Raw genomic sequence first — 26,281 nt, forward strand, 5'->3', positions numbered from 1 at the left:
TGTTAATCAGATTCAAGTTCCACCAGCTGTCGTGATGGGAATTGAACCCATGTCCCCAGAGCAATTATCCTTGCCCTCTGGATTATTACTTCAGTGACATTACAACTGCGCCACCATCTCCCCATGATAGCATCTCGACTTGTGTTACCTAAACTTCTGTCACTGTATAACACTGACAAACAGATGACTGGGTTGCACCCAGCACTCATGCTTGAAATGCATCTGATGAACTCACTCTGCTAGTTGAGTCTGATCATTCAGCCTCCCTGAAAGTCAAGCATGGATGGACAGTGAATGATCTAAAGAGCATCTCAGTTCTTGACCCTTTGTTCCCTACTACCTTATGTGAAAGACCAGAAAAGGAGGAAGCCTTTGACTGTCTCACAAATATGGTCACAGCTTTGCTCCAGCTATGACCTCAGTGTGAGGTGACCTCAGCATGATGTCTTTAGTGTCACTGGTAAGAATATCCTTCATAATGTTAGCATTCTCACTGAGATTTGTATTGTACAAACACACACTGAGACACCTAAGAGTGCACGTACACATATTCAAAAAGTGCTTAATTGTGATATGAATAATGTGAGAAGTGTAACCATGGTAAACCCACTCACCCACTCTCCTACGATGCCTCAGAGGAGCTGGAGGCAGTCTGCTCACTTCTTGTTCTATATGGCAATGAGGAGCCCAGTGGCCAGCCTCTTCATGGAGGCATCCATTGGAGATCTCCTTCAGACTGCGACCTCTGCATCTCTGAATGGGCAGCCACAGTCACTGGCATCTGTGCAGCAGATGAGGGCTCTGATGGAGGGGCTGGGGAGGTGGAAGGAGATTAGGCTGCTGAGGAGCTCTTCGTGGCTTCACCCTCTTCAGTTATCTCCACAGTGGCCTAGGTTGGCATCCAGGTGAGACTGATGGAGTTGGCTGCTGGTGTGCAGCAGTCGTCCATTCCAGCAATCCTGTGCCCACAGTCAACAGTCCTGTTCAGGCTACACAGCTCCTCATGTATCCTGTGGATGTCAGCAGTCATGCTCTGAGCTGACTGAGCCAGGAAACTGAGTTAGCCGTGCACCCGTTTCGTGCTGATGCACTGCTCATGCATCCACTCCGAGTGCTGCTGCATGTGTCTCTCCATGAGAGTTGCCAACCTCTGATGGTCGGAGCTTATGCGGCTGAGCCCCTGGGACAATGTGGAGCTCATTATGGCGGTGGACTCCTGCACTCATGTGAGCTACGTGAGTACATGAGCTCGCATTGCCTCAGGGAACTCCACCAGATGTCCTCACATCTGCATTTGATTGTCCAAAAACTCTGCCCCAAAAGGCAACTCCTGAGGGTCCATGTTCCTGCCTACTGGAGCATCATCGTGACTTTCCACCCTCCTCCGAGGGAGACTGTGCACAGGTGTCTCTGACTCTAACACCTCCTCCCGTACTCTGGTGTGCTGCCCTTCACCCTGTGCCATCAACTCTACACATGCTACAGCCCTCCAATATCCGTATATCTGAGTTGGTGGAGTGTGTGCTGGTCTGATGTGATGCTGCCTCCTCGGATATCTCTTCTTCCGCCTGATGCCCAAGGGATGAGCTGGCTCAGCGTGGGTGAGAAAGCAGAGCTGGCACCTTTATGAGCTACTAAAGGAATTGTGAAAGCAGGCTCTAATCCACACTATTGCCTTTAACCATGCTCGCATTGCCCTTATGATGCAAACTCATCCTTATATTCCCCCTCTTGCCAACATCCCCTTGTGCTCAGTGAACTGACAGCATTTTCTCCAACATTACCACTCTGTTCTACAGTGCATTTACCAACACCCTTATCACCTGCTATGGGCAATTCGCCCTCACATTGCCAGACAGCCAACTGGACAGGCACCCTGGCTATGTCCATGGCATGTCTGCTCAACGGAATGAATTGTCTGCAGCCTCGCTAAGCCAACCCCAGTCTGGGCCATCTCCCTGGCCTTTTGGGCCTTCTTATACTGGAAAGACAACATGATTTTATGTTAACCTGATATGTAATGCATGCTGGAAGAATTCTCTTAATGTGTCTGTGCACCACACTGCTCATTCACATCTGCACTGTGTGCACCTCAATGAGTAGCTTGGACACAGAATTTCACTGCTCCAGCAGAGATACGTGACAGGTCTCACAACTCAGCTGCAGCATACGCATGTGACCTTTCACTTGGATCTCTGTGTGCGTGTGCCAAACAGCTCACCTTACTGGAACTCAGCAAGTTGTGGAATCCTTTGCGGCATTGTATCAAGGATCGTCTGTGTTCTCTCACTGTGCTTATAGAGCGAATATTTCCACCCATACCTTTCTCATTGTGGCGGGAGGGTTATGCTGACCAGCAGGGTAAAGATTTGCCTTCTCTTCTGCACCTCCCCCACTAAAACCTGTAGGTCCTGCTCACTGAACCCTGGCATTGCAGCAGACCCACTCCTTCACCTCAATTGCCTCTGTGTGACATTCTGGCAATATGAATATAAAAGGAGACGGGCCGTGAGCTATGCATTATCTTACAGTGCCCTCAATCACACTTGTGCGCTTCCATGTGCTAAACATTCTCTCCATATCATCACTGAGTGCTGTTGAGAGGTGGGGGTGGACATGGCTCTGCACAAATGTATGGTGCCATGGATGTTGAGGCTGTCACTCCCAAATAGCATGCCGTTCTCCCGCCTACTAACTACCCTCCTGGTTAACTCCCTCTTAGTCACATTGTTGTGCCATGCCAGTGCAGCTGTGAGGGACTTGGTGAAGGATCACCTGTTTGGCCACTTCCTGATAGATAGGTGGCAAGAGGGCAAGTGGATGGGCTAACGACTGTGGCACTGCTCATCATACATTCATTGAGGAATAATATCTATGTTGCTGCAAAATATCTTTAGGGCATAATGGTGACAAGATGCTGCCATTTCCATGGCTGTGTCTTGTGAAGCCACTCAATACTTTCAGTGGTTCAGTATACTCTTTCAGTGCAATGTGCAGAGGCAGCAACAGCCACAATTCCTCCCACGGGAAGCCCATGATGGGCCATCCTTTCTAGGGTCAGGAGCCAATAGGACAACATTTAGAGAGTGTGCACTCGCCTGTTTGCTCAGTGATGGCTCCGTCGATGCATGGACCTTGAACCATCGGCTTCCGTGCTCATGAAAGGACCTACCTAAGGGACTGCTTTTTAAACCTGACCAAGTCGCCAACCCAAGCTGGGTCTGTCTCCGCCTCCACACGACTTCCAGGGTCACCGCCCACGACTCCAATGAGACCCCACACCACCCCAGGGCTGAAAATTGGAAGCTCCGGGACACTTTTACAAAAGTCAGGTTCATGGATCTGGGAATTTTCCCAACTCTGTGCACTCGACACAAGAGTGCAAGTTCAGGTCTATCTTTATCGTATTTAATGATGCGGAAGATTCCCTATTTCTTTTTAAAACATCCTGCTGCACATGAGCCCCCAGGTCCCCCTGCACACTCGTGCGGTGGAATCTTATGACCCCCATAACAGTGGGGTGGTGAGACGTTCAAAAGTCCATTGACTTCAGCAGGATCGGAAAATCCCGCCAGCGGGAGGGGGCTGTAAAATGTTGCCCATGAGTCTGGATTGCCTCTACCTTTTCCTTTAGCCAAAATGCATCACCTCACACTTCTCTGTATGAAATTCCCATCTGCCACTTGTCTGCCCATCCTGCTAACCTATCCATGTCCTGTCGTAGTCGATTGATATCATTCTCACTGTTTGCCACACCTCCAAGTTTGATACCAGAGGCAAATTTTAAAATTTTACTCTATTCCAATAAAAAATGGTGGTCCTCTCACTGACCAGTCGGGAACATCACTATCTGCCATCCTCCAGTCTGAAAAGTAACCATTTGCCACGATTTGCTGTTTTCTGCCCTTAAGCCAATTCTTTATCCAAGCTGACATTGACTCTCCTATTCCATGAGCCTCAATTTTGTTAATTGGATTCCAGCTTTTTATGTGAGACCTCGTCAAAATCTTTCTTGAAATCCACATCGAAAACATTCATTACACTCCCTGCAACAACCTTCTCTGTTACTTCATCAAAAAATTTCAATTGGATAAGTCAAGCGTGACCTGTCTTTGATAAATCCATGCTGACTCTCCTGAATTAACTCAAACCTCTCCAAGTCCATCTTGATTTTCTCTCTGATTATTGTTTCTGAAACTTTACCCACCATTAATTTTAAACAAACCGGCCTGTAGTTATCAGGGATCGCTTTACTCTTGAATAATGGTGTCACATTTGCCACTCACGTCCTTTGGCATTTCCTATATATCTAAGGAAGATTAAAAGATTATGACAAGTCCTCCTATTATTCCCACCCCCATTTCCTTTGGCAACCTGTGATGCAAGCCTTGAGACCAGGTGACTGATCAACTCCAAGCATAGCCAGCCTTTCCAGTGCATCCTGCATATCAATTTTCACCCTGGCCATTACCTATACCATTTTGCAAACACCGATACAAGATACTCACTAAATATTCTATTCTTGCTCTGCACATCTAAGCAAATATCACCCTCTTTGCCCCTAACAGGCCCCCACAACACCTCTTATTAACCGCTTACTGCTTCCATGCCGAAGGAAGATTTCTGAGTGCCCTTTTAAATTAACTACTGTTCTATTCTCATATTCTTTCTTTGCCAGTCTTATTTTCCTCCTCACTTCCCTTCTTAACTTATTGTATTTGGCCTGGTGTGGGCTTGAAGAATTCACCTGCACCATACAGCATCTGTTTTTATTTCATCATACCCTCTCCCTCCTTCATCATCCATGGAGCTCTGGTTTCGATTCCCCCACCTTTCACCTTTGCTGGAACATCCCGAGCCTGTACCTGAAACATCTCCTTAAAAAATCACCCATTGTTCTGTTAATTTCCCTGTCAGTCTTTACTTCCACTTCAGCCTAGCTGGATCCCCTGTCATCCCAGTGATGTGAGCTGTTACCCCCTTGCTTATCAAGGATCTATCCATCTCCGCCTTAAAAATAAACAAGAACTTTGCTTCCACCACCTTTTGAGGAACAGAGCTCCAAAGACTAACTACCCTCCGAGAGAAAAAATTTCTCCTCACCTCTGTCTTAAATGGCCGACCCCTTATTTTTAAACAATGACCCCTAGCTCTAGATTCTCCCACAAGAGGAAACATCCTTTTCATACCCACCCTGTCAAGACCCCTCAGGATCTTAGATGTTTCAATCAAGTCGCCTCTTACCCTACTAATCTCCAGCGGGCACAAGCCTTGCCTGTCCAGCCTTTCCTCAGAAGACAACCTGTCCCTTCCAGGTATTAGTCTAGTAAACCTTCTCCGAACTGCTTCCAACTCACTTACATCCTTCCTTAAATAAGGAGACCAATACTGTACACGGTACTCCAGATGTAGTCTCAACAATGCCCTGTACAACTGAAGCATAATCTTGCTACTTTTGTATTCAATTCCCCTCACAATAAATGATAACATCCTATGACCTTTCCTAATTACCTGTTGTACCAGCATACTGACATTTTGTGATTCACGCATTAGGACACCCAGATCCCTCTGCATCTCAGAGCTTGGCAATCTCCCACCATTTAAATAATATGCTTCTTTTTCATTCTTCCTGCCAAAATGGGCAATTTTACATTTTCCCACATTATACTGCATTTGCCAGATCTTTGCCCATTCACTTAACCTATATATATATCTTTTTGTGGCATCCTTATGTCCTCTTCACAACTTACGTTTTATTGAGGTTTTTCCTTGCTCTTGTCCCTTACAAAACCAAACCTTTTGATACAATGATCACTCTTAACCAAGTGTTGCCCCACTGGCACTTGGCCTTCCTCATTTCCCAGCAGCTGATAAAGCGATGCCTCCTTTCTAGTTGCACTGAAAAAGTCCTATAAAGGAAGTTCTCCTGAACACATTTCAGAAGCTTTACCCCCTCCTTACCCTTTACTCTAACACATTAAAATCCCCTGATATCACTACTGGAGAGTTTGTGCACCTTTGTGATTTTTCCTGCAGATTTGTTCCTCTTTCTCTCTCTCACTATTTGAAAGCCTGGGGAATATTCCCATCCATGTGCTCAAACCCTTTTTGGGTACTCAACTCGAACTAAATGGATTCTGTTCTTGCCCCTCAAGGACATCCTCCTTTTTCAACACAACAATCTTTGCCCTAATCAGTACTGCCACCCCATTTCACTTTCTTCCTTCCCCAACTGGTCTAACCGCTTTGTATCCTTAAATATGAAGAGCCCAGTCCTCACCATTTTTAGCTACTTTTCCATCATTTTTATTCAACTGTTTGTGCTTGGAACTCACCATCCTTTTTCAGCACACTTTGTGCTATCTAAACCTGTCTTTGCATTCCTTGTAGTCCTTCTTCATCTGTTGCTATCTGAAATGGGACTATTTCCTTCTCTAGTACTGTTCAACACTTGCACTTTATATACTTTATTCCTCTTTTCAATGTCTATAGTTTGGTGCCCATCTCCCTCCCAATTTAATTTCAAACCTTGTCCAAGCACCCGAGTGAACTCCTTATAAAATTCCTTTATCTGTTGAGCCAGTAAGAGAATGTACCCGGAAAAATTACTGAGGTCAGATTGTTGGAATCCATGGCTTCTTCAAAAACCAGTGCCTTGAGGTTGAGTGTGGCCAAGATACACTCCTTGTCCTCCAGAGCCTTCTCCTGAAATTTGGTCCGATTCGATGAGACGATAACAGTCATGTCACAGGAGCCGATGCTGACTGCTTTTAAATCGGCGCGACATAACGGTGATCCCTGCACCAAACACCAAGAGTTAATTATGCACCATAATTTACCTTGACACAACTCTCCGCAAATTCTCTAACACACTAACAATGCCCCTGCTGAAGATGAACAGCCAATGGAGCCAGACCAAGAGAGAAAGTGGGACAGGGAGAGAAAGGAGGATTTACACTTATACAGAAACTTTCACAACACAGCACATGCCAAAGTACCTTGGAGCCAATCAGGTACTATCTTTGGAAGTGTAGTTAGCTACTGTAATGTAGCAAACCTGGCAGCCAATTTGCACACAGCAAGATCTCACAGATGGCAATGTGGTAATAACCAGATCACTTGCTTTCTTTCAGTGATGTTGGCTGAGGGATCAAAATTGGCAAGGATAGCGTGGAGAACTCACTGCTGCACTGTCAGAGGGTCAGTATTGAGGGAGTGCTGTACTGTCGGGGTCAGTACTGAGGGAGTGCTGCACTGTTGGAGGGTCAGTACTGAGGGAGTGCTGCACTGTCAGAGGGTCAGTACTGAGGGAGTGCTGCACTGTCAGAGGGTCAGTACTGAGGGAGTGCTGCACTGTCAGAGGGTCAGTACTGAGAAAGCGCTACACTGTTGGAGGGTCAATACTGAGGGAGTGCCGCACTGTCAGAGGATCAGTACTGAGGATATGCTGCACTGCCGGAGGGTCAGTACTGAGAGAGTGCTCCACTGTCAGAGGGTCAATGCTGAGGGAGTGCTGCACTGTTGGAGGGTCAGTACTGTGGGAGTGCTGACTATCGGATGTCAGTATTGATAAAGCATAGGAGTATTAGAGTGTCAGTACTGAGGGCGTGCTGCACTGTTGAAGAGTCAGTAATGAGGGAGCGCTGCACTGTCGGAGGGTCATGACTGAGGGAGTGCTGCACTGTTGGAGGGTCATGACTGAGGGAGTGCTGCACTGCCAGAGGTTCAGTACTGAGGGAATGTCGCACTGTCGAAGGGTCAGTGCTGAGGGAGCGGTGCACTGTTGGAGGGTCATACTGAGGGAGTTCTGACCTGTCAAAGTTGCCATCTTTTGAATGAGATGATAAATTGATGCCCGTTCATCCTCTCAGATAGATATTAAACATCTCATGGCACCGTTGGTTAACAAAAAAATAGGTTATCTGGTCAGTTGTCACATTGCTGTTTGTCGAAGCTTTGCTGTGCAGTAAATGTCTGCTGCATTTTCTTTTTTGCAGCAGTGACTTCACTCCAGTCGTACTTCACTGATTGTAAAACACTATGGGACATCCTGAGGTTGTGCAAGATGAGATGTAAATACAAATTCTCACTGTATTGGAGTGTCAACCTAAATGATCAGCTCAAGTCCTAGAGTGGGTCTTGAACCCTGATCTTCTGACTCGAGGATGATATATGGCCATCCGAAGGCTGCATTTCATGCAGCATCCAATCTCCCTGTGTTTGCGAATAACACTCCACATCTATCGGCCTGCCGTGGATTAATCGTATCTCTTGCTGCGGTACCTACCGGCAGAATGAAGACCTTGGGGAAATTGCTGATGGTCGACCACTCCTGGTTTATGTACTCCAGGGATCCCACAAACACAATGGACTTGAGTTCATCGTAGGAGAAGCTGCTCGCTCGCAGAGGCATGACAAAGTTGCGCAGGCCTATCCCAGGGCACTGCACATCACTGAAGATGCAGACGATCACGTGTCTGGACAGCTGCAGTCTAGATGCCATCGCACGATTCTGGGAGAAAAGAAAATTGGAAAGCACAGCATTTTGATGCCTGATTATTGCAATCGGGATCAAACCTAGCATGGCAATGTAAGGGAACAAGGGAAAGCCATTGAGTCCCTCAAATCTGATACACAGAAAAGTGGAGGAGGATATTCAGTCCATTTTTCCCTGTTCTGTCCATGGTTGGACCAAGGCTGTCATGAGGCCTGGAGCTGTGTGGTCCTAGCAGAATTTGAACTGAGCATCAGTGCGCAGGTTATTGTTCAGAACAGAGTGATGAGGCAGAAATCAGTCCGATTGAATTTCTCCTGCTTTTTGTGGAAAGGACAAACCTGGTAATTTGCCACTTTGTGGATGCCTGAATTGTACCTGCACTGGAACAACATGACTAGGAGCACAACTAGTTCAGAAGCACAAGACTTCAGTTTTATAGCCAGGATGCTGTCAGGACCCATAGCCCTACCTATACCCAGTGCACTCTGCCATTTCTTGATATTATGCAGAGTGAATCAAATTGGCTGGAAGACTGCCCTTTGTGATGCTGGAGACTTCAGGAGGAGGCCAAGATATATTATCCACTTGGCACTTCTAGCTGACACTTCATGTTAGTTTTGCACTAACATGCTGGGATCCCCCATCATTGAGGACAGGGCGGCTCGTGGAACCTCCTCCTCCTCCAGTTAGTTGTTTAATTGTCCACCACTGTTCATAACTGGATGTGGCAGGACTGCACAGCTTGGATCTGATCCATTGCTTGTAGGAAAGCTTTGGTCCCCATTGCATGCTGCTTGCCCTTTTTAAAAATGTATTTACAGGATGTGGGCCTCGCTGGCTGGGCCAGCATTTATTGCCCATCCCTAGTTGCCCTTGAGAAGGTGGTGAGGAGCTGCCTTCTTGAACTGCTGCAGGGGAACACCACCACCTGGGAGTTCCCCTCCAAGTCACTCACCATCCTGTACAAGGCCTTAAATAAAAAACGAAAATACTGGAAATACAGTCAGGCAGCATCTGTGGATAGAGAAATAGAATTAACGTTTCCAGTAGATGAAGCTTCATCAGAACATCTGCTAATAGGGTTGCCGAGTATTTCAAGCATTTTCTATTTTTATTTCAGATTTCCAGCATACGCGGTCTTTTTGCTTTTGGAGTTGGTCAGGTCTGACCTGGAATATTGTGTCCAGTTTGGTCTCCTCTCACGCTGGGTGATATTGAAGCTTTGCAAAGCGTGCTGAGCACAGCCACAAGACTAACTCCCAGTAAAAAGTATAGGCTAGAAGAGTTGGGACTCCATACTTTAGAGGAATGTAAATTTCAAACTGACCATATTGAGATTTATAAGATACCGAAGAGAACCGTGTCAGGAATACTTGGTTCATAATTTATATGTTTTCAAATGTAACTTTCAGTTTTCGGAATTAAAGTTCTAACCATAGAGAACTGGGGAAAACCTGATTTAAAACTGGTAAACATTATATGTAAATGCAACTCAATAAGCCTGAGTTAATTAGAATTCAAAGAATGGTTCATGTTTATCAAAAGCTTGGGCCAGGTTGATTAAAAGGTCAGAGTAGAAGGCAGGTGGAGAAACTGAAACAATGAGTGACCTATTTTTGAGCCTTTTGGTGGAGACATGGCATCTGCAATCGTTTTAGTATGGGTAATTCAGAGAGATCTTTTGTCTTGGGAGTTTGAGCTAAATTAATTTTAAAGCATTCAATGAACCATCAAAAGTTGTAAAATCTATTTATTTCTTCAGGTAGAAGAAGAAGTTGTAAATGAGGGATAATTTGTTTGAGGACAGCCTAGAGCATGCTACTTCATCGAGGTGATTGGTGGAGTTTAGGGAGATCCTCTGGTTCCAATTTATTGAGAGGTTGCTGAGAGTTTTAGTTGTATCTTGGACCTGGGGGTGTGCAGTTTGCAACTTGCAAAGAGAAGATAGCCAAAGTAAATAACGGTTAGTTAGGCCTATCATAGAAGCAGAGAAATGCTAACTTCATCATTAGTTGCACTGAAGGTGGGTGAGGCTTAATCCCAGATTGGATTTCTTGAGGGAACAGAAACTGGAAATTTGTTCTAGCTTGCGGCTACTGGAAAAATCTACAGTGATCTTCACAGAGTCTTGTGGCAAAAGAAAGCAACCAGCAGATCCGCTTGGAAGTATTGAGAAGGCAACCAGAAAAAGGGACTGAGGGATCTGCAGTTAAGAAATCATAAATGAAAGTCTTACCTCTGAGAATAGCTGGAGCTGAGGAGAATTAAAGTAATTAGCATAGGACTGTGGCATAGTTTTGGATGGCCCCTATGGAAGTAAATAACTTTAAGATTGGTATGTCTTTTGGAAAAGACTTTGGGGAAGTAAGGAGTAAAACACAGTGCAAAGTCATAACCTATAGCGTTTGTTTTGTTTACTTCTTAAAAAACAATAAAGTTTGTTTTTTTGGAAAGCATGGAACGTCCAATCCCTCTACACCTCCATCCCCCACCAGGATGGTCTGAGGGCCCTTAGCTTCTTCCTCGAACAGAGGCCCGAACAATCCCCATCCACCACTACTCTCCTCCGTCTGGCTGAACTTGTTCTCACGCTGAACAATTTCTCCTTCAACTCCTCTCACTTCCTCCAAATAAAAGGTGTGGCTATGGGTACCTGCATGGGCCCCAGCTATGCCTGTCTCTTTATGGGGTATGTGGAACATTCCTTGTTGCAGTCCTACTCCGGCCCCCTTCCACAACTCTTTCTCCGGTACATCGATGATTACTTCGGTGCCGCTTCATGCTCTCGTCAGGACTTGGAAAAATTTATTAATTTTGCTTCCAATCTCCACCCCTCCATCATTTTCACGTGGTCCATCTCTGACACTTCCCTTCCCTTCCTTGACCTCTCTATCTCAATCTCTGGTGATAGACTGTCCACCAATATCCATTACAAACCCACCGACTCCCACAGCTATCTCGACTACAGCTCCTCACACCCCGCTTCCTGTAAGGACTCCATCCCATTCTCTCAGTTCCTTCGCCTCCGTCGCATCTGTTCCGATGATGCTACATTCAAAAACAGTTCCCCTGACATGTCCTCCTTCTTCCTTAACCGAGGTTTTCCACCCACGGTCGTTGACAGGGCCCTCAACCGTGTCCGGCCCATCTCCCGCGCATCCGCCCTCACGCCTTCTCCTCCCTCCCAGAAACATGATAGGGTCCCCCTTGTCCTCACTTATCACCCCACCAGCCTCCGCATTCAAAGGATCATCCTCCGCCATTTCCGCCAACTCCAGCATGATGCCACCACCAAACACATCTTCCCTTCACCCCCCTTATCGGCATTCCGTAGGGATCGCTCCCTCCGGGACACCCTGGTCCACTCCTCCATCACCCCCTACTCCTCAACCCCCTCCTATGGCACCACCCCATGCCCACGCAAAAGATGCAACACCTGCCCCTTCACTTCCTCTCTCCTCACCGTCCAAGGACCCAAACACTCCTTTCAAGTGAAGCAGCATTTCACTTGCATTTCCCCAACTTAGTCTACTGCATTCGTTGCTCCCAATGTGGTCTCCTCTACATTGGAGAGACCAAACGTAAACTGGGCGACCGCTTTGCAGAACACCTGCGGTCAGTCCGCAAGAATGACCCAAACCTCCCTGTCGCTTGCCATTTCAACACTCCACCCTGCTCTCTTGCCCACATGTCTGTCCTTGGCTTGCTGCATTGTTCCAGTGAAGCCCAACGCAAACTGGAGGAACAACACCTCATCTTCCGACTAGGGACTTTACAGCCTTCCGGACTGAATATTGAATTCAACAACTTTAGGTCGTAAGCTCCCTCCCCCATCCCCACCCCCTTTCTGTTTCCCCCTTCCCTTTTTTTTCCAATAAATTATAAAGATTTTCCTTTTCCCACCTATTTCCATTATATAAAAAAAAACCACACTAGAGCTATACCTTGAGTGCCCTACCATCCATTCTTAATTAGCACATTCGTTTAGATAATATCACCAACTTTAATTTTAACACCTATGTGTTCTATTGTACTATTGTCGTTGACATCTTTTGATGATCTGCTTCTATCACTGCTTGTTTGTCCCTACAACCACACCCCCCCCCTCCACCTCTTTGTCTCTCTATCTCTCCGCCCCCCACACACACACCTTAAACCAGCTTATATTTCAACTCTTTCTTGGACTCGAACGCAAGTTCTGTCGAAGGGTCATGAGGACTCGAAACGTCAACTCTTTTCTTCTCCGCCGATGCTGCCAGACCTGCTGAGTTTTTCCAGGTAATTCTGTTTTTGTTTTGGATTTCCAGCATCCGCAGTTTTTTTGTTTTTATCTCTGTGTTTAATTGACTGCCACTGCTCTTCAAGAAATGCCTACCTCCTTGAAGAAGTTCTGTTCCTCTCTGCGACAAGATTTCCATATCTCTCTGTTGTCTTGCTCAACTTCCTTGCTTTCCATTTCCCTCCTAGTGTTTGACAAGGTGTTTACTAAAACCCGCTTTCACAGCCATATCTCCTTTCTCAGTGACTGTCTCCGTCTCCGACTTACCCCACGTGGATTTCAACTGAAATTCCACCCCTCATGTTTCGAACCCACCCAGGATTACAGGTATCTCCGGGACATAAAACGTTTCTCGGACTGCTGTTCCCGTCACATTCTGAAATCCACACTCAGTGCCATGCGCCGCCATATGAACACACTCGACCTCTCCCTCCAGCAGCACCGCCGCACCCTTTTTCAAAGCTGCGCGTGCCCCCAGTTTCATTTTATCCTTCGGCTCATCCGACGCCTCAACAAGAAACTTTTTCTCTTTCTCTCAAGTGCTAAGGAACGCAAGCTGCAACAACTCATTGACACCAACACCCATCTAGGACCCTCCACCCCTGCCTGTTCCTCCGTCCCCACCCTTTCTTCCAATCCCAACCCCAGCCGTGTATTCACTATACCCCCTGACCTTCCCCTCTCCGATGCTGAACGTTCAGTGCTCAGCAAAGGACTTAGTTTCATACCCTTACGCCCTCACCTCAATGAATTTCGGGCTCGGCATGATGCTGAACTCTTCTTCCGCCGTCCTCGTCTCCGGGCTCACTTCTTTGGGCAGGAGTCCTCTCCCAGTTCAACGGATCCATTTACCCATCTCCAATATTCTCCCTCCACCTGGACCCCTCCCTCTGGATTCTTACCTTCTCTTGATCTTTTTATTGAGAACTGTCGGCGCGACATTAGTCGTCTCAATTTCTCTGCTCCTCTCACCCATTCTAACCTGTCTCTCTCTGAACTTACTGCACTCCATTCTCTCAGGTCCAACCCTGACATTGTCATCAAACCCGCTGACAAGGGTGGTGCTGTTGTTGTCTGGCGCACTGACCTCTACCTCGCGGAGGCTGAGCGTCAACTCGCAGACACTTCCTCCTACCTCTCCCTGGACCATGACCCCACCACTGAACATCAAGCCATTGTTTCCAGGACTGTCACTGACCTCATCTCTTCTGGGGATCTCCCTCCCACAGCTTCCAACCTGATAGTCTCCCAACCTCGGACGGCCCGCTTCTATCTCCTACCCAAAATCCACAAACAGAACTGCCCCGGTAGACCGATCGTCTCAGCTTGTTCCTGCCCCACAGAACTCATTTCTCATTATCTTGACTCCCTTCTCTCTCCCCTTGTCCAGTCCCTTCCCACCTACATCCGTGATTCCTCTGACACCTTACGTCACATCAACAATTTCCAGTTCCCTGGCCCCAACCGCTTCCTCTTCACCATGGACGTCCAATCCCTCTACACCTCCATCCCCCACCAGGATGGTCTGAGGGCCCTTAGCTTCTTCCTCGAACAGAGGCCCGAACAATCCCCATCCACCACTACTCTCCTCCGTCTGGCTGAACTTGTTCTCACACTGAACAATTTCTCCTTCAACTCCTCTCACTTCCTCCAAATAAAAGGTGTGGCTATGGGTACCCGCATGGGTCCCAGCTATGCCTGTCTCTTTATGGGGTATGTGGAACATTCCTTGTTGCAGTCCTACTCCGGCCCCCTTCCACAACTCTTTCTCCGGTACATCGATGATTACTTCGGTGCCGCTTCATGCTCTCGTCAGGACTTGGAAAAATTTATTAATTTTGCTTCCAATCTCCACCCCTCCATCATTTTCACGTGGTCCATCTCTGACACTTCCCTTCCCTTCCTTGACCTCTCTGTCTCAATCTCTGGTGATAGACTGTCCACCAATATCCATTACAAACCCACCGACTCCCACAGCTATCTCGACTACAGCTCCTCACACCCCGCTTCCTGTAAGGACTCCATCCCATTCTCTCAGTTCCTTCACCTCCGTCGCATCTGTTCTGATGATGCTACATTCAAAAACAGTTCCTCTGACATGTCCTCCTTCTTCCTTAACCGAGGTTTTCCACCCACGGTCGTTGACAGGGCCCTCAACCGTGTCCGGCCCATCTCCCGTGCATCCGCCCTCACGCCTTCTCCTCCCTCCCAGAAACATGATAGGGTCCCCCTTGTCCTCACTTATCACCCCACCAGCCTCCGCATTCAAAGGATCATCCTCCGCCATTTCCGCCAACTCCAGCAATGATGCCACCACCAAACACATCTTCCCTTCACCCCCCTTATCGGCATTCCGTAGGGATCGCTCCCTCCGGGACACCCTGGTCCACTCCTCCATCACCCCCTACTCCTCAACCCCCTCCTATGGCACCACCCCATGCCCACGCAAAAGATGCAACACCTGCCCCTTCACTTCCTCTCTCCTCACCGTCCAAGGACCCAAACACTCCTTTCAAGTGAAGCAGCATTTCACTTGCATTTCCCCCAACTTAGTCTACTGCATTCGTTGCTCCCAATGTGGTCTCCTCTACATTGGAGAGACCAAACGTAAACTGGGCGACCGCTTTGCAGAACACCTGCGGTCTGTCCGCAAGAATGACCCAAACCTCCCTGTCGCTTGCCATTTCAACTCCACCCTGCTCTCTTGCCCACATGTCTGTCCTTGGCTTGCTGCATTGTTCCAGTGAAGCCCAACGCAAACTGGAGGAACAACACCTCATCTTCCGACTAGGGACTTTACAGCCTTCCAGACTGAATATTGAATTCAACAACTTTAGGTCGTAAGCTCCCTCCCCCATCCCCACCCCCTTTCTGTTTCCCCCTTCCCTTTTTTTTCCAATAAATTATAAAGATTTTCCTTTTCCCACCTATTTCCATTATATAAAAAAAAACCCCCACTAGAGTTATACCTTGAGTGCCCTACCATCCATTCTTAATTAGCACATTCGTTTAGATAATATCACCAACTTTAATTTTAACACCTATGTGTTCTATTGTACTATTGTCGTTGACATCTTTTGATGATCTGCTTCTATCACTGCCTGTTTGTCCCTACAACCACACCCCCCCCCCACCTCTTTGTCTCTCTATCTCTCCGCCCCCCACACACACACCTTAAACCAGCTTATATTTCAACTCTTTCTTGGACTCGAACGCAAGTTCTGTCGAAGGGTCATGAGGACTCGAAACGTCAACTCTTTTCTTCTCCGCCGATGCTGCCAGACCTGCTGAGTTTTTCCAGGTAATTCTGTTTTTGTTATGGAATCTTGTAGCTTAGTACTGTTCATTAATTTCTGGGTATTTGAATTTCTCTTTAAATATTAACAGTCCCTGACCAATCAGAACAATTTTATTCCCGTTGACAGTTCATTTCAATTAAATAAGTTAGGGCAGAGCATGGGATCACAATTTTAAATTTTGAAAAGCCAGATCTTGGCTAGATGGCAGAAGGACACCGATTGACAAAAGAATTGAATGCAACTTGAGGGAAAAGATATTTTACAATCTAGAATGCACCACCAAAAGGATGGTAAAGGGAGATCAAATTGTGGTATTTAAAAGGGAATTTGCTAAACACCTGAAGGGACAAAAAATTACAGTTCCATGTAGAAAGGGTGAGCGCGTGGGATGAGCTGAATTGCTCTTGCAGCGAGCCGGCATGGGCTTAATGGGCTGAATGGCCTCCTTCTGTGCTGTAAATGTTCTTTGATTCTTTTTCCCGAGAACAGTGGATCTTTGAAACAGGATGACAGTTCATGTGGTGGACACCAGTTCACTGAATTCATTCAAGTGAGAGTTGAGCTGTTCTTGTGACTGTGATCAGGTGACTTTTGTGTGAGGTGGGGTGGTTACAAATACTGTACGGTGATGTACAAGGCACGAAGGCTCAATGGAACAGGCCAGATTGACAAGAGAAGTCTTTATCTATCTGTCATTGTTCAGATGGTCATTTGTAAGAAGTTTCCATTTAGGAACATAGGACTTAGGAGCAGGAGTAGGCAATTCAGCCGCTGGAGTCTGTTTCGCCATTCGATACCATCATGGCTGATCTGGTTGTGGTCTTAACTCCATTTTCTTGTCTGCCACCCGCCATAACCCTTGACTCCCTTGTCTATCAAAAATCTATCTAACTCAGCCTTGAATAAATTCAATGACCCAATCTCCACTGCTTTGTGTAGAAGAGGATTCCACAAACAACCATCAGAGAGAAAAAAATTCTCCTTACCCACACCGTAAAAGGGAGATCGCTTATTCTTAAACTATGTCCTCTAGTTCTAGTCACCCCCACAAGAGGAAACAACCTCCTGGTATCCGCCCTCTCAGGTCTTATATGTTTTAATAAGATCATCTCATTCTTTTAAACTCCAAAGGGTATAGGCCCAACCTGTTCAGCCTTTCTTCATAAGATAAGCCCTTCATCCCACAAATGAGTCAAGTGAACCTTCTCTGTACTGCTTCTAATGCAATGATATAATTTTTTCAAACAAGGAGACCAAAAGTGTACACAGTGCTCCAGATATGGTCTGTCAGGTGAGAAAGCATGAAGAAAAAAGTCTAAAAGGAATTTGTTTCTCTTCCATATTCTCTTGTTTAAATTCTTTTTTTAAATTGGCAATTGCTAGCCTAGTAAAATGGCCACTAGTCACAGGCTGGTAGTTCTGTAAAATTCAGAGCAATTCCAATAGACAAATGTGAGCTCATCAACCTCCTGGAATGTGACTTGTATTGTCTGAACGTTCCAGCCAAACCAACACAAAGAGCTAGTAGGCGAGACGTCGACATCAGCCAGCTCTGGACAAAGCTATTTGTGATTACTCATCTATGCTAATGGTTCCACAGTTACCTGCTCAAAGTACAATTAGTTTGAACAAAAGGGCTTCGTTAGCTGAATGGCTCAATCTGAAACCCGCCCTGTCACATGACTGAGACCTGAACTGTTTGAATTGCTTTAATTATACAGCTTTTTGGTTCCACCTTCAGTTACTGTTTGACCTCAGAAGAGATAACGGGACACCAGACTATAGCAGCCTGCCTCTGATCTCTGTCCCTTTCACAGCCTTGTCTCCAGACAGAATCCTGCATTTTGCCTACATAGTAAATCTATTTCTCAGCCTTCAACTGAGTTCCTAGGAAAAGGCTAGGACCTTCTCCCAGACAAAGCCAACTGAAAGAACCTTTATTGGACATTGACTGACTGGATTCTGGACTCATGAAATCTGGACAAGAATTTTTTTTTTTTTTTTTGCCTTTAGTCTTTGCCCAATATCTCTTTCTTTCCCTTATCCCTTTCTCATTGTGTGAATGTACCAGGGTTACATAGTGACACCCCCTCCCCATGTTTTGAGTGTGTGTAAAATAAACTAACCCTCTGATTTTACCCTGGGGAGGATTTTCCCATCGTCGGGCGGAAGCAGTGGGGGGTGGGGGGTGCCTGGAAACAGCTGAAAAGCGGATCAGGCCCCGACCACAACTTCATTCTGGCTGGTCAATTAACGGCCAGCCAGCGTGAAACACCTGCTGAGAGTGTGTTGAGAGCCTCAGTGCTGCTGGGCTGGGGACAGGAAGAACGGAGCGCTGAAATCTGCGCATGAGGTGGGGGGGTGCACTCATTGAAAGCTCGCTGAAGGCACAGAGCTGCCTCAGGAAGCTGAAGGATTTAAAAATTCAAAATGAAGATTTGAAAAACAAGGGAAACATCTCCCCACATGTGACTCTGTCACATGAACAGGGACATGTTAAAAATGAGTTTAAAAAATTTTTACTGTTTTTTTTATTCACTGTTGGAAGCTTCATCCCACCCTTGGATGAGGTTTCACTAAAACTGCAAAGGCCGCTTGGCCTATTTGCCCGCCTGCCAACCGTAAGGTTGACGGGCAGCAAAAAATTCAACTTAATTACCAGCTTAAGGGCTTTAATAGGCCTCTTAATTGTCGGCAGGCATGTTTCCTTGAGCCACTGCAGTCCACGTGGTGCAGGTGCACCCGCTGTGCTGTTACGGAGGGAGTTCCAGGATTTTGACCCCGGAATGGTGATATATTTCCAAGTCAGGATGGCAAGTGGCTTGGAGGGGAACTTCCAGGCGGTGGTGTTCCCATGTGTCTGCTGCCCTTGTCCTTCTAGGTGGTAGCGGTTGTGGGTGTGCAAGGTGCAGTCTACTGAGGCTTGTTGAGTTCCTGCCATGCATCTTGCAGATGGTACACACTGCTGTCACGGTGCATCAGTGATGGAGGGAGTGAATGTTTGTGGATGTGATGCCAATCAAGCAGGCTGCTTTATCCTGGATGGTGTCAAGCTTCTTGGGTGTTGTTGGAGCTACGCTCATCCAGGCAAGTGGGGAGTATTCCATCACACTCCTGACTTGTGCCTTGTAGATGGTGGACAGGCTTTGGGGAGTCAGGAGGAGAGTTACTCATCGCAGAATTCACAGCCTCTGACCTGCTCTTGTAGTCACAGTATTTATATGGCCAGTCCAGTTCAGTTTCTGGTCAATGGTAATCCCCAGGATATTGATAATGGGGGATTCAGCAATGGGAATGCCGCTGAATGTCAAGGGGCGATGGTTATAATCTCTCTTGTTGGAGGTGGTCATTGCCTGGCACTTGTGTGACATGAACATTACTTGTTACTTGTCAGCTCAAGCCTGGATATTATCCAGGTCTTGCTGCATTTGGACATGGACTGCTTCAGTATGAGGAGTCACAAATAGTGCTGAACATTGTGCAATCATCAGCGAGCACCCCCACTTCTGACCTTATGATGGAAGGAAGGTCATTGATGAAGCAGTTAAAGATAGTTAGGCTGAGGACACTACCCCAAGGAACTCCTGCAGTGATGTCTTGAAACTGAGATGACTGACCTCCAATAACCACAACCATCTTCCTTTGTGCTAGGTATGACTCCAACTAGCAGAGTTTTTCTCTGATTCCCATTGACTCCAGTTTTGCTAGGGCTCCTTGATGCCACACTTGGTGAAAAGCTGCCTTGATGTCAAGGGCCGTCACTCTCACCTCACTTTGGGAGTTCAGCTCTTTTGTCCATGCTTGAACCAAGGCTGTAATGAGGTCAGGAGCTGAGTGGCCCTGGCAGAACCCAAACTGAGCGTCAGTGAGCAGGTTATTGCTAAGCAAGTGCCGCTCGATAGCACTGTTGATGACCCCTTCCATTATTGATAATCCAGAGTAGACTGATGGGGCGGTAATTGGCCAGATTGGATTAGTCCTGCTTTTTGTGTACAGGTCATACCTGGGCAATTTTCCACATAGCTGGGTAGATGCCAGTGCTGTAGCTGTACTGGAACAGCTTGGCTAGGGATGCAGCAGGTTCTGGAGTTAAAATCCTCATTACCATTGCTGGAATATTGTCAGGCCCATAGCCTTTGCATTATCCTGTGCCTTCAGCCATTTCTTGATATCACATGAATCGAATTGGCTGAAGACTGGCATCTGTGATGCTGGGGACTTCCAGAGGAGGCCAAGCTGGATCATCCACTTCGCACTTCTGGCTGAAGATTGTTGCGAATGCTTCATCTTTATCTTTTGCACTGATGTGCTGGGCTCCCCCATCATTGAGGATGGGGCTATTTGTGGAGCCTCCTCCTCAAGTGAGTTGTTTAATTGTCCACCACCATTCATGACTGGGTGTGGCAGGACTGCAGAGCTTAGATCTGATCCGTTGGTTGTGGGATCGCTTAGCCCTGTCTATCACTTGCTGCTTATGCTGTTTGGCACACGAGTAGTCTTGTGTTATTGCTTCACCAAATTGACACCTCATTTTTAGGTGTCCCTGGTGCTCCTCCTGACATGCCCTCCTGCACTCTTCATTGATCCCCTGGCTTGATGGTAATGGTAGAGTGAGGGATATGCCAGTCCATGAGGTTACAGATTGTGTTCAAGTACAATTCTGCTGCTGCTGATGGCCCACAGTACCTCATAGATGCCCAATCTTGAGTTACCAGATCTGTTCAAAATCTATCCTATTTAGTATGGTAGTAGTGCCACACAACACGATGTGAAGATAGGACGTCATCTCCATAAGGACTGTGCAGTGGTTACTCCTACCGATACTGTCATGGACAAATGCATCTGCAGCAGGCAGGTTGGTGAGGATGAGGTCAAGTATGTTTTTCCCTCTTGTTCATTCCCTCACCACCTGCTGCAGACCCAGTCTAGCAGCTATGTCCTTTAAGGCTCGGCCAGCTTGGTTAGTAGTGGTGCTACTGAGCCACTCTTGATGATGGACATTGAAGTCCCCCACCCAGAGAACATTCTGTGCCCTTGCCACCCTCAGAGCTTCCTCCAAGTGTTGTTCAACATGGAGGAGCGCTGATTCATCAGCTGAGGGGGACAGTACATGGTTTCCTTGCCCATGTTTGACCTGATACCATGAGACTTCATGGGGTCTGAAGTCAATGTTGAGGACTCCCTCGGGACTCTATACTACATACCACTGTGCTGCTGGTTCCATCCTGACGGTGGGACAGCACTTTTTTGCAGATTGATACAACTGAGGGGCTTGCTAGGCCATTTTAGTGGGCAGTTAAGAGTGGGTGCCATGGGTCTGGAGTCACATGTAGGCCAGATCGGGTAAGGATGGCAGATTTCCTTCCCTGAAGGGCATTAGTGAACCAGACAGGTTTTTACGACAATCAACAATGGTCGTCATTAGACTTTTAATTCCTGATTTTTATTGAGTTCAAATTCCACCATCTGCTGTGATGGATTCAAACCCGGGTTCCCAGAGAACTACCCTAGGCCTCTGGATTACTAGTCCAGCAACAATCCCAAGACAACACTGCCTTCCCTCCTGCCATAATGTTCTTAATAATGCATTCTAGCAATTTCCCTTTGACAGATTTTAGGCTAACTGGCCTATAGTTTCATGATTTCGGTCTCTCCCTCCCTCCTTCTTGAACAGGGGGGTTACATTTGTGGAGAAGTCCAAAACCAGAGGTCATGAATATAGGATAGTCACTAATCAACCTAATAGGGGATGTAGGAGAAATTTCCTTCCCCAGAGAATAGAGAATTCACTATTACAGGGAGTGGTTGGGGCAAATAACATAGAGGCTTTTTAAGGGGAAGTTAGATAAACACATGAGGAAAAGGGAAGGATATGGTGACAGGGTATGGTGTACAAACACTGGCATAGACTAGTTCGGCTGAATGACTTATTTCTGTGCTATAAATTCAATGTAATTCTTTACCAAAGGGAGAAGGAACATTGTTTCATGAGGGGTCTATATTCTAAGATCATGTGCCACGCCAAGGATCTATAAGTTAATGGAGCAGTGAGAATGAGAGACCTGTTGCTTGTAACTATGGGGGAGGATTCACCACCCTGGCATTGAAGCCAAACACCTGGGAGAAACTCCATCAGGAATACACACCCCGATATTCCGGCTTTTTCAATAACAGCCGCCAGCCCAAATCAGAGTACCCACCAGTGTTACTTGATTGATGCCCTTTGGTGGGCACCAGTGGAACATGCCAGTCGAATCCAATTTCACTTTCTCTTTATTTGTCATTGCTCCATCCCTGAAAATAAAAAAAGCAAAATCAAAATAAAATGAGATTTATCCCTTGATTCAGCCCCACAGAATATTCCCAAAGTAAACCTGAGGAGTCCTAGAGCAAGTTATTAAACCAGGAAAGACAAAGGTTAAGAAATTGCCGTGAGAATAGCTGGCAGAAACCTCCTTTCTGATACTAAATAGGGACAAAGGGATTTCCCAAACCGATGAGGAGATAGGAAGTGAAATGCCTCCCCCAGTCAAAAAGCCACCAGGGAGTGTTGCTGGAGCTGCACCTCCATGTGAGAGGGCAGTGATATTCCAGGATACATGGAACAAGTTAGGAGAGCACCCCTCCAAATCCAAAGGCACAGCCTGAGAAGCCATTGATAGGTCTGGCTGGAAGCTTTATGGTGAATTTAAATGGGGACCAGGAAAGTTCCCAAATTAGCCCAGAAAGAGTGAGTGTGATGCCTCACTTAGTTGAAAAGCCACCAGGCAGTACAGCAAGAGCCGACCATCCACCAGAGAGCAGTAGTGTTCCAAAAGATATGGAGGCTACTACCTGACTGACAGCAGAGGGATCCCAACCAGATTGGATCCCATACCCACCCATCTTAATGCAGAATTGTGAGATAACCTGACAGGGTTGCTCACTGCATTTAAAATGATCCATAAGAACCCCCCTCCTGTCCAATACACTAGCCTACCCAACCTTTCCTCAAAAGACAACCTGCCCATTCAAGATATTAGTCAAGTAAACCTTCTCTGAACTGTTTCCAATGCATTTACATCTTTCCTTAATGAAGAAGACCAATACTGTACTCAGTACACCAGATATGGCCTCACCAATATCCTGTTTAACTGAAGCATAACCTCCCTACTTTTGTATTCAATTCCCTCACAATAAACGATAACATTCTATTAGCTTTCCTAATTGTCTCCTGTACCTGCAGCTTCACCTTTTGTTATTCATGCACTAGGATACCCAGAATCCACTGCATCTCAGAGCTCTGCAATCTCACACCATTTAGATAATATACTTCATTCTTATTCTTCCTGCCAAAATGGGCAATTTCACATATTATACTCCATTTGCTAAATCTTTGTCCATTCACTGAAAATATCTATATCCCTTTGTGGCCTTCTTATGTCCTCTTCACAACTTACTCTCCTACCTATCCTTGCATCATCAGCAAATTTAGCAACCATATCTTTGGTCCCTTCATCTAAGTCATTTATATAAATTGTAAAAAGTTGAGGCCCCAGCACCTATCCCTGTGGCACACCACTCATTGCATCTTGCCAACCAGAAAATGACCCATTTATGCCTACTCGCTGTTTCCTGTTAGTTAGCTAATCTTTTATCCATGCTAATTTGTTACCTCCTACACCATGAGTTTTTATTTTCCACAATAACCTTTGATGTGGCATCTTATCAAATGCCTTCTGGAAATCAAGTACAGTACATCTACTGGTTCCCCTTTATCCGCAACGTACGTTACTTCTTCAAAAAACTTCATTAAATTGGTCAAACATGATTTCCCTTTCACAAAACCATCTTGAATCTGCCTGATTAACTTGAATTTTTCTAAGTGCCCTGCTATAGCATCTTTAATAATATTTTCTACTTTTCCCTGTGACAGATGTTAAGCTAACTGGCCTGGGCCGCTTTCTGTCTTATCCCCTTTTTGAATAAAGGAGTTACATTAGCTATTTTCCAAACTAATAGAACCTTCCCCGAATCCAGGGAATTTTGGAAAATTAAAACCAATGCATCAACTATCTCAGTATCCACTTCTAGGATGAAGTCAGTCAGGACCTGGGAACTTGTCAGCCTGCAGCTCCAACAATTTGCAAAGTACCAATTACCTGCTGTACAAAGAACAAAGAAAAGTACAGCACAGGAACAGACCCTTCGGCCCTCCAAGCCTGCGCCGATCATATTGCCCGTCAACTAAAACATTTTTCACTTCTGGGGTTCGTATCCCTCTATTCCCATCCTATTCATGTATTCGTCAAGCTGCCTCTTAAACACCACTATCGTACCTGCTTCCACCATCTCCTCTGGCAGCGAATTCCAGACACTCACTACCCTCTGCATAAAAAACTTGCCCTGCACATCTCCTCTATAGTTTTCTCCTCTCACCTTAAATCTATGCCCCCTAGTAATTGATTCTTCCACCCTGGGAAAAAGCTTCTGACTATCTACTCTGTCCATGCCACTCATAATTTTGTAAACTTCTATCAAGTCGCCCCTCAATCTCCGTCGCTCTAATTTAATATGTAATTTGTAATTTTCTTGAGTTCCTCCCTCCCTTCCAGTTCCTGATTTACAGCTATTTCAGGGATGTCACTTGTATCCTCTATAGTGACGACTGATGCAAAATACCTGTTCAGTTAATCTGCCATCTCCTTATTTTCCATTATTAATTCCCCAGACTCACTTTCTATAGGACCACCTTGTTAACATTTTTCTTTTTGAAATATCTATAGAAACTCTTATTATCTGGTTTAATATTACTACCTAGCTTTCTCTTACTCTAATTTTTCCCTCCTCATTAATCTTTTAGTCATTCTTTGCTGTTTTTAAAATTTTGTCCAATCTTCTGACCTGCCACCCACATTAGCTCATTTATATACTTTTCCTATAAGTTTTTTTAATCATTCATGGGACGTGGGTGTCGCTGGCTAGGCCAGCATTTTTTTGCCCATCCTACCCTTGAGAAGGTGGTGGTGAGCTGGTCCTATCTTTAACTTTTTTAGTTAAACAAGGATGGTGGGTCCTTCCCTTGGAATTTTTCATTCGCATTGGAATGTATCTATTCTGTGTATCTTGAACTATCCCCTGAAATGTCTGCCAGTGCATCTCCATTGACCTATCCTTTAACCTAATTTGCCAGTTGACCTTAGCTAGCTCTGATTTCATGCCCTCATAATTGCCCTTATTTAAGTTTAAAATACCAGTCTTAGGCCACTCTTCTCTCCCTCCAACTGAATGTAAAATTCATTCATATTATGATCGCTGTTACCTAGGAGCGCCTTCACCATGAGGTCATTAATTAATCCTACCTCGTTGCACAATACCAGCTCTAGTATAGCCTGCTCTCTGGTTGGCTCCAGGCAGCCTCTTCTAAGAAACTATCTCAAAAATATTCTTTGAACTCCTCATCTGGGCTACCCTTGCCCATCTGATTTTTCTTCTGAATGTAGATTGAACTCTCCCATGATTATCACTGTACCTTTCTGACAAGCTCCTATTATTTCTCCCTTTATACCCCGTCCTACCATGTAGTTACTGTTAGGGGGCCTGTAAACCACTCCTGCAAGTGACTTTATCATTTCTCATCTCTATCCACCTGCTTCTATATCCTGGTTTTCTGATCTTAGATCTTCAATCTCTATTATGCTAATACCATCATTAATTAACAGAGCTACCCCGCCACCTTTTCCTAGCTTCCTGTCCTTCCTAAGTATCACGTACCCTTCAATATTAAGGTTCTGATCTATGTCATCCTGCAGCCATGTCTCCATAATGGTTATCAGATTGTACTTATTTATTTCTATTTACGCTATCAGTTCATCTGTTTTGTTTTGAATGTTATGTTGCATTCAGATACAGAGCCTTTAGTTTTGTCATTTCATGATTTTGTTGTAACCCCTTGCCTGATCTGCCAATTTACTCTTAGATTTGTACTCTCTGTCCCTTCCTGTCACGGTCTGTTTCCCAAATTAATACCTTTCTCTCTTGCCTTGTCTCCACTCATTTACCACATATTCCCAAATTTGATCCCTTGCCCACACTATTTTGTTTAAAACCCTCTCTACTTCCCTAGTTCTGGGGCTCACTAGATCACTGGTCCCAACATGGTTCAGGTGTGGACCATCCCAACAGTACAGTACCCGCTTTCCCCAGTAATGGCACTGGTGCCCCATG

General features: G+C 45.9%; 1 protein-coding gene across 1 annotated transcript in view; it reads right to left on the minus strand.

Moving 5' to 3' along the window:
* Window positions 1-26,281, minus strand: part of LOC121289624 (calcium-activated potassium channel subunit alpha-1-like) — a 109,264-nt gene that overhangs the window by 19,002 nt on the left and 63,981 nt on the right. The window contains exons 18-20 of the mRNA XM_041209255.1: window positions 22,276-22,369; window positions 8,288-8,512; window positions 6,597-6,798 (exon numbers count right to left, since the gene is read on the minus strand). Coding sequence (XP_041065189.1) covers window positions 6,597-6,798; window positions 8,288-8,512; window positions 22,276-22,369 — 521 coding nt within the window. The remainder of the gene's footprint in view (window positions 1-6,596; window positions 6,799-8,287; window positions 8,513-22,275; window positions 22,370-26,281) is intronic.

The sequence above is a fragment of the Carcharodon carcharias genome, chromosome 17 (genome assembly GCF_017639515.1).
Source record: "Carcharodon carcharias isolate sCarCar2 chromosome 17, sCarCar2.pri, whole genome shotgun sequence".
NCBI lineage: Eukaryota > Metazoa > Chordata > Chondrichthyes > Lamniformes > Lamnidae > Carcharodon > Carcharodon carcharias.